This window comes from Pinus tabuliformis, chromosome 4_1 (genome assembly GCF_031772625.1).
Source record: "Pinus tabuliformis cultivar Carrire ecotype Pingquan chromosome 4_1, CPIR1, whole genome shotgun sequence".
In the NCBI taxonomy this organism is placed as follows: domain Eukaryota; kingdom Viridiplantae; phylum Streptophyta; class Pinopsida; order Pinales; family Pinaceae; genus Pinus; species Pinus tabuliformis.
In genome coordinates this window covers 462,095,492-462,104,549 of record NC_142303.1, presented here as the reverse complement: position 1 = coordinate 462,104,549, position 9,058 = coordinate 462,095,492, and the positions used below count along the sequence as shown (strand labels likewise).

Here is a 9,058-nt window from a genome sequence, read left to right as displayed (position 1 = left end):
GTAAATTTTTCACCAGGTAGAATCAATTATCTCCATTGAATGTGAAATTCCTTTTAAGAATTTAATAGTTGACATCTTCCCTAACTCTTTGAGTTTATGTGAAATTATTTTTTAAATTTAAAAGTTGAGCTCTTCCTAACTCTTTGAGTTCGGAAAAACATCTTATTCACTTAAAACATATTAATGAGCAACATCAAGATGCTACTATACCTAACAAGGAATATTAAAAAAATGTCAAAATTCAATATGATAAGTCTATCTGTTCTTCAAGTGCCCTCTTTACTACAACTTAATTTGGATGCCGAATAACTAATGACTTATATAAATTATAGTCTCATTTCCCAACCAATAATTTTTCTAATTATACATTAAATTTCTTATGATATGTAGCGATCAAATAATTAAAAAAATATCACACACCATATTGCATCAAAATTACTCCATAATGTATCAACTAACATTTTTCGTTTCAAGATATTAAATAAATAATTTTATTTTCTAGGCACTGAATCAATCAATGATGTAACATACCCAACCAGTAATATAACATCAATACTATAAAAAATAACTTAACCCAGCCTTCAAAATATAACATAAGTTTAATTTCCCTGTCACTTACGTTCTATTCCAACCATCTCCAATCTTCATATGACATAGTCACCGTTGTTCAAACAATCTATTGAAAGGAATAAAACGTTCGAAAAACAATGACGACGTACATGCACGAGGAAAACCAAGCATACTTAGATGCAATTGTTTCTCAGAAGATACATTAGCAGCATTATACAGTATACAATATATAGCATTTATATATATATTCTACGGACTTTTTAATACATGAGTTTATTTATTCAGGCACCTAAGAAGCACCAGCCCTACATAGACGAAAAGACTTTCCCGACCATCAAATTCTATCATTCACTCAAAGTTTCTTTAACTCTAACCTGGCTTTTATGATTTATAAAACAAACACTTGGAAATTCCTGCCGGCAACCGAAGTGCTCAGCAATATTCATTTGCAGAAAAGAAGAGAAGAAAAAAAGTTGCAGATCGTGAGAATATGGGACTATCTTAAACTGATAAAAAAGATTATTCTACTAACAAACTTATACTGAAGATCGTAGACGTCGATTCAAAATCCAAAACGTCTTCTATTTCTATTCCGCTCAGTTGGCAGCCCAACTGTGGAGCTTGGATTCCAGGTCGCCTATATCCAGCTTAGATGGCTTTAGAACCTGTAAAAACAGTAAATCATATCAAAAACCACGCAGCTGATTTTGTTTTTTTGCCTTGTTGTTTGGGTTTCCAGAGATTGCACATTTAATTTTTGGCGTGAGAAAAGGCCACCCAAAGTTAAATTTGCGAAATATGGGCATCTAAGTTGTGCCACTTATAAGCATTTAAGTAGTCCAAATCAGGCTAGGAGAGCAACAGCCTGAACCACACAAATTTTTGCTAAATATGGGCATCTAAGTTGTGCCACTCATCAGCATTTAAGTAGTCTAAATAGGACATCAACAACCTGAACCATACTAATTTTTAGCATGACTGGATTTTTGCCTAACAGATGAAAAGTTCTTCGTAGTATGCGAGTGAAAGTCAAAGAAAAAGTTCTTCATAGTATCTAAGTCAAGGTAATTCCTTCCTCCAATCATAGTCATTCTCACAGTGTATCATTCTCATATTTTATTCATACAGTAAATCAATTTAACATAATTTCCTAAATCAATTTAGGATGTTATTTGGAAAGTTTTCTATATTTTATCTGGATTGTAAACAAAGTTATTTTGTATTTCTAGCTATTGATGTAAAATAAACTTCACATCACAAAATGCCTTAACATACACTCATCAATTCCAAATCCTTTAAACTTAATAAAAGCTAACCTTAATATCAAAACTAACCCTAATATCAAAACAAAATAATACAAGAGCAATACATTTATATATTAATAACCCAAAAATATATTAAAAAGCACAATAACTGAAAATAATGCATTTACATACCAAAGAACCTTGTTTACCACCCAAAAAAACATATAACACTTTAACACGATCCTAAAATGATTTACTAAATTATGCAAAATTGATTTACTCTGAATATAAGAGCAATACATTTATATATTAATAACCCAAAAATATATTTAAAAACACAATAACTGGAAATAATGCATTTACATACCAAAGAACCTTGTTTACCACAAAAAAAACATATCACTTTAACACTGATCCTAAAATGATTTACTAAACTATGCAAAATTGATTTACTCTGAAGAAAGCATGAGAATGATATGGCTGGAGGAAGGAGTTAATTACTTTGACTTGTATACTATGAAGAATGTTATCTTTGGTGGAGGATGTATCACATTGGAGAACGTCCAGACTCTCGTTTTGCAATATTTCAAACAGCTCTGAGGTAAGACCTGTAGAACGCTTGGCAGTAATGATTCTGATCAAAAGTTGATCCGAACCACCTGGTGTAGGAATTTACAGGGTAAGTTCCTCAGAAAGAATACCAAGAGGACACCGCTCACAACCAGATCTCAAATCAATACACCAGTATTTTTGACGTGGTTAAAACCCTCAGAGTGCAAGGAGGGAAACAGTCCACGGCCTGTCCCAACGTGGGTACAGACAATTTATTAATCAAAGAGTGAAAATTTACATAAGCTTCTCTCATGCACTGATTTCCCGAACAATGACCCTCCATGCGCTTTAAATAGAACTCATGGACCAATCGGGTGTCAAGCCACGGATCAAGTGTCGGTAATACCGAGGTGAGAGTGAACCGTCGGATCACTACATATCGTGACCGTCGGATTGTAAGTTACAAAATGTACAACGGTAAAGAAACACACTTTACCTAACTCTAACCTAACTCTATACTAGACCAAGTTGAACTTAACTATATCCTATGTGTCGGAATATCCTAACATCCCCCCTTAAGAACAAATTGGGATAGGATTGAAGGATTTACAAATATGACACAATAGGAGAAGGAAGGAGGCACTAGAGCCTATCCCCCCTTAGTGACAACTTCCTGAACTCCAAGCATATATCGAAGTTTAGTGAACTTCGCCTCTGTGAGAGCCTTTGTGAAGATGTCTGCAACCTGATCATCTGTTGGACAATATTGCACTTCAAGAACATGGTCATGAATGAGCTTTCTGATGAAGTGCATGTGTAGTTCAATGTGTTTGCTGCGCTGATGCTGGACTGGATCTTTGCATAGCTGAATGGCACTTTGATTATCACACCAAAGTGTGGTTGGATGCTGCTGCTCAAAGCCAAACTCTGATAGGATCTGACGAAGCCACAAGGCTTCCTTACTAGCTTCCACGGCACCACGATACTCTGCTTCTGCTGATGAAAGAGAAATGGCAGCCTGTTTCTTACAAGCCCATGTAATAGGTCCTGAACCAAGAGTGAAGACATAACCGGCAGTAGACTTCCGATCATCAAGGTCACCAGCCCAATCAGAATCAGTGAAACCAACTAACAGAGGAGCTGCTTTGGCACTGTAATGAATCCCAAACTGTACTGTACCTCGAACATAACGAAGTATTCTTTTAGCTGCTTTCCAATGACTTTCACGGGGGTTTTGCATAAAACGAGCAACAAGGCCAACAACAAAGGAAAGATCAGGACGAGTATGGGTTAAATACAAGAGTTTTCCGACAAGTTGACGGTATAAGGTAGCATCAACTTCAGGAGAAGTACAAGAGACTGAAAGTTTGACTCCAGACTGAAAGGGAGAAGTGGCTGGCTTACAGTCTTCCATGTGAAAATGACGAAGAATATCACAAGCATACTTGGACTGGGAAAGGAAAATACCCTCTTGGGATTGCAAGACTTGAAGACCGAGAAAATAGTGTAAGTGTCCTAAGTCTGTCATTTCAAATTTCTTTTTAAGGCTGGACTTCACATGGTTTATAAGGTTGGGATCACTACCAGTAAGAATAAGATCATCAACATAAAGAACAAGGATGATGAGAGAGTTGCCCACTTTCTTGTTGTAGACAGTATTGTCAGAATGACACCTAGAAAAGCCAGATTCTAAAAGAAAGCTATCCATTTTGGCATACCAAGCTCGAGGAGCTTGCTTGAGGCCATAAAGGGATTTCTTAAGTCGACAAACGAGGCTGGAGTCTGTTTGTATGAAGCCAATGGGTTGTTCCATATAGATTTCTTCCTGCAAGTCACCATGCAAGAAGGCAGATTTAACATCCATTTGATGGACTTCCCATTTTAAAGAGGCAGCAAGGGAAAGAACAAGGCGGATAGAGTTCATTTTGGCAACTGGAGAGAAGGTTTCAGTGTAGTCAATGCCTTCAACCTGTGAAAAGCCCTTAGCAACTAGACGAGCTTTATGTTTATCAACTTTCCCATCTGGTCCATACTTGGTTCTGTAAACCCATTTGCATCTAACAAGTTTGCGTCCCTTTGGTAGAGGAACAAGATCCCATGTATCATTTGTCATCAATGAATGATATTCTTCATTCATAGCTGTTTCCCAATGTGGATGGCCTGAAGCTTCTGCAAAAGTGTCAGGATCATGATTTACTGGAGCTTGAGCCAGTAAAGAAGAGGCTCTTTCAAACTGAGAACGTGTACGTCGCTGATCTGTAGGATCACCGGCAAGATCACCTGCTGCATCCCGAGTAGCACGGACCCATCTTGGAAGTTGAGGATCCTGAGAAGGTGGGGAAGGATTATCATCCTCGCTTTCATCATCAGAAGAAGAAATGTTTTCAAAGATAGAAGAGATAGGAAGAGGTGGCACATCAACCGGACTAGGCTCGCAGGCCGATTTATTTTCATCAAATTTTACATCTCTTCTAATGATAACATTTTTGGACTTAAATGGAATAAGTCTATAGCCTTTTACATCTTCAGAATATCCAACAAAAGTACATTTCTCACTCTTAGGTTCTAAGGCTTTATGCTTTTCATCTGGAATATGGGCCCATGCTTCACTTCCAAACACACGAAAGTGACTTACATCTGGTTTAATGGAACTCTAGGCTTCTTCTGGAGTGATATTCTCTAGAACCTTAGTAGGAGTGCGATTGATTATATAATTTGCACAATTAATTGCTTCGGCCCAAAAACTAAGACTGAGTCCTTTAGATTGCAGCATACAATTAGCCATTTCCTTTAAGGTGCGATTTTTCCTTTCAGCTACACCATTTTGTTGTGGAGTGTATGGAACAGTATGTTGCATTTGAATTCCATTTTCGGTGCAAAAGTTGATGAATGCATTTTTAACATATTCTCCACCATTATCAGTTCTTAGCTTAAGAATTTGATGTCCAGATTGTTTTTCAACGAATGCTTTGAAGGCCAAAAAGGTGGTAAATACTTCGCTCTTGAGTTTTAAGAAGTATACCCAAGTGCGTCTGGAGAAATCATCAATGAAAGTTAAGAAGTACTTGCAGCCAGAGAATGAAGCAACAGGAAGAGGACCACATAAATCACTGTGCACAAGCTGTAAAGGGGCTGAGGCGTGCCAAGAGGCACGTTTGTCAAAACTGTCCCGATGATGTTTTCCGAGTACACATCCGGAACAAACACCATCTTTGCAAGATACCATAGGAAGACCTGTCACCATGTTTTCTTTACATAGATGCTGAAGGGAGCGATAGTTTAAGTGACCATACCGCTCATGCCAAAGTTTGCTCACTTCATCATTATGAGCAACAAATACTGAGGGAAGATGGGATGACCCAAAGTTGTGAAACTTATACAACCTTTTGGAATCATCAGCAAGACCAGTAGCTAGAATCTGTTTAGGATCTTTTAGATCCTTGATTACAACATCATGAGGTGAAAATTCAACAATTTTACCTTCACCTGAATGAGTTATCTGATAGACAGATAGAAGGTTGCAGGATAAGTTTGGAACACATAATACATCATTGAACTGACCATTGTCTAGATGAACAGTTCCAGTCCCTACAACATTAAGAGATCTATCATCACCAACATATATATTTTTGGTGTTACAATCATTTAAAGAAGAAAACATGGCTTGGTTTTTGGCCATGTGACAAGAGGCTCCAGAATCAATGAGCCACTCATGAGAATGAGAAGAAGAAGAAGATACATTTAATGCATAACCAGACTGAGATGATTGACGATGACATGCAGAAAATGCCGTTCCGGAAGTTGAAGTTGAAGTAGGCTCCAGATGGATGTTATGTTTCTTCATTGCGGCTTCCAAGGCTTCCATCTTCTTAAAGCATTTAGATTCTAAGTGGCCATCTCGATTACAAAAGTTACAATGTCTGTCAGTCTTCTTCCATTTGTTTTTATTGGTCTTGTCATATTGCTGAAATGATCTTTCATCTTGAGGCTGAGTTGGTTTAGGACCATTCCTTTGAGGATAAGACTTCTTAGGATTCTTTGAATTTGGTTGCTGCTGGGCGGCTAACGCTTTCGAGGAAGAGTTTCCAAGATTAAGAAGACCAAGGTGTAAGAGTTTTTCTTGTTCTCTTATTAAGGAATCACAAAAGGAGTCAAAGGAAGGGGGCTTGTAGTCTTTGCCTTGACAAATGAAAGCTTCCCTGGTAGAATGGAAAGTGGAAACAAATACAGAGTAGGCTGGTCCCAACTTAGTAAGGATGGAATAAATAAGGTTACCATCTTCTTTCTTAACTTTAACACCTTCCAAGAGATATCTAAGGGTCTTGAATTTGGACAAGAAATCTTCAATGCAAGAAAAATTATTAGGATCCAAAGTAAGCAACTCATTCTCAAGTTGATGGGCTCTAATTTCATTTTTAATCCCAAAAACTTTAGCAAGTTTTTCTAATGCTTCATGAGGAGTTTCAATTTCTGCAATGTGGAATCTAAGATCAGGAGAAACAGACATTCCTATCAAACCACGTGCTTGATCTTGTCGATTTTCCCATTTTTCGGCCTTGTCTTCATCTTTGGGTTTCTTCTCTTGGTCTGTGGCTATTCTGAAGAGACCTTTACTTCTAAGTAAATCTCCCATGTAGGCTACCCATTGGAAGTAGTTAGTGCTGTCAAGAATGACTTGGCATGGACTTTCCATTTTTTGAAAAACAACTGAAGCTGAAGATGCTGAAAGTAAGTGGTCCAATGGATAGATCTCGAAAAAATAGGCGGTTTTAAAAAAAACGGCTCTGAAAAAGGCTTCCGGATGAAGAAGTTATGGCTTTTTGAAAAAAAATTGTTGACGTTGCTGGCAAAGTGCGCAAATGTGCGGGAATGAAAAAATCCGCCCCCACAAAATGGAGACTTGAACCCAAGACCTCTACTCTCTTAAAAGGTCTTTGAACCAATTGATCTATACAAAATATTTGAGAGAGAGAGAGAGAGAGAGAGAGAGGGGGGGGGGGGGGGGGGCCTCGATTTGCGTGCTTGCCTTGGGAAGACTCTTTTCCCCTACAAAACACAAAACACAAAACCCAACACGAATATCCAAAGAAAAACGAACCTTACGGCTCGAAGTTAGCTTTAGCCAAAAAAACAAATATTTTTCTCAATGTTTCTGATTTTCCGAGATCACACTAAGGTGCAGGGAAAAGAGCATACGCATGAGAAAAATCCTTTCTTTCTTTTCTGATTTGCCCAGATCGCACAGAGTCGCAGGGCAAAGAGCATACGCAGAAATGAAAGGTATAGATCCGGAAAAAAAAAGGCTAAATAAACCGAAACCGAAATAAGCAGAGAGAAAATGACAGTAAATTGCAAAAAAAACACTGTATACCTCCCGATCTGAAAAATGACGCAGCTAGGGCTACCGGAAACCTTTTCGCGTGAAACGAAAGGGGTTCCTCACTGAAACAGATGCTCCGAACGCAACAGAGCAGTCCTCTCGGCCCGAAAGCAGTCAGAAACAGCAGATCTAGGAAACGACAGCCGCATGCAGTTCTACCGGCTTCAGATTTGGATCACCAACGGACGCGGCCCTCAAATAGCTCCGATACCATGTAGGAATTTACAGGGTAAGTTCCTCAGAAAGAATACCAAGAGGACACCGCTCACAACCAGATCTCAAATCAATACACCAGTATTTTTGACGTGGTTAAAACCCTCAGAGTGCAAGGAGGGAAACAGTCCACGGCCTGTCCCAACGTGGGTACAGACAATTTATTAATCAAAGAGTGAAAATTTACATAAGCTTCTCTCATGCACTGATTTCCCGAACAATGACCCTCCATGCGCTTTAAATAGAACTCATGGACCAATCGGGTGTCAAGCCACGGATCAAGTGTCGGTAATACCGAGGTGAGAGTGAACCGTCGGATCACTACATATCGTGACCGTCGGATTGTAAGTTACAAAATGTACAACGGTAAAGAAACACACTTTACCTAACTCTAACCTAACTCTATACTAGACCAAGTTGAACTTAACTATATCCTATGTGTCGGAATATCCTAACACCTGGCTGGTCTATTCTCAATGCTGGGAAACTCGACGGTTGCCAATCAGTTGAGTCAGCTGATTCCACTTGTCCGCTTCCCTCAGCCATTTTATTGCTATCTCAAGCACAACAACCCTTGCTTGGTGGGTTTAAAAAATTATCAACGGAAGCCGAGCAGTTGGGATAACCGTTTGTTTCTGTGAGAGAAAAAACACATACTATTAAACTGAAATTCATGGATGGATTATCTGAAATTGAAATACAGTTACTTAGCCTTTTTCTAAGCAAGAAAAAGCGCCGTTACCTCAATGGGCTGAAGGTCTGCAAACAGGAAATACGTCTGTATTTCTCTCAGAAGACGATTTCCGAAACTTGTCTTAGATTTCCCATGCTTCTTGGTCGCAGCAATTGCACTGTATATAAAGCTTTGTTAAGTCTAGATATCTACACTGTAGCTATGTAGAGTCTAGACAACTTTCAAAAATCTAATATACGACTAAAAGGCCTTTCGGTTACGGACCACAGAATAGATTCTCGTTAGGGCGAAGTTATTATTTTTGTACGATGATATTATGATCTGTTTCAAACTGGCTAGAATCTAATAGAAATAAAATATAATAGGAATTTGGCAAAATTTCAGGAATGGCGATATATAAAATTT

General features: G+C 38.3%; 1 protein-coding gene across 1 annotated transcript; it reads right to left on the bottom strand.

Annotated features, from left to right (window-relative positions):
• Positions 1-792: 792 nt before the first annotated feature.
• On the bottom strand, positions 793-8,840 carry LOC149176407 (uncharacterized). Its single transcript, XM_089423111.1, has 4 exons — positions 8,702-8,840; positions 8,418-8,594; positions 2,316-2,473; positions 793-1,235 (listed from the first exon to the last, which is right to left on the bottom strand). The coding sequence occupies exons 2-4, from the start codon at positions 8,503-8,505 to the stop codon at positions 1,167-1,169; spliced, it is 315 nt and encodes a 104-aa protein (XP_089279237.1). The 5' UTR covers positions 8,506-8,594; positions 8,702-8,840; the 3' UTR covers positions 793-1,166.
• Between the last annotated feature and the right edge of the window lie 218 nt (positions 8,841-9,058).

Excerpts from the sequence above, each read along its gene's own strand:
- LOC149176407 (XM_089423111.1), bottom strand. The coding sequence starts at position 8,505 with ATGGCTGAGGGAAGCGGACAAGTGGAATCAGCTGACTCAACTGATTGG. Across the intron at positions 2,474-8,417 it reads ATTGAGAATAGACCAGCCAG|GTGGTTCGGATCAACTTTTG; the intron begins GTGTTAGGATAT and ends TTCCTACACCAG. Across the intron at positions 1,236-2,315 it reads TTCATAGTATACAAGTCAAA|GTTCTAAAGCCATCTAAGCT; the intron begins GTAATTAACTCC and ends CTGTTTTTACAG.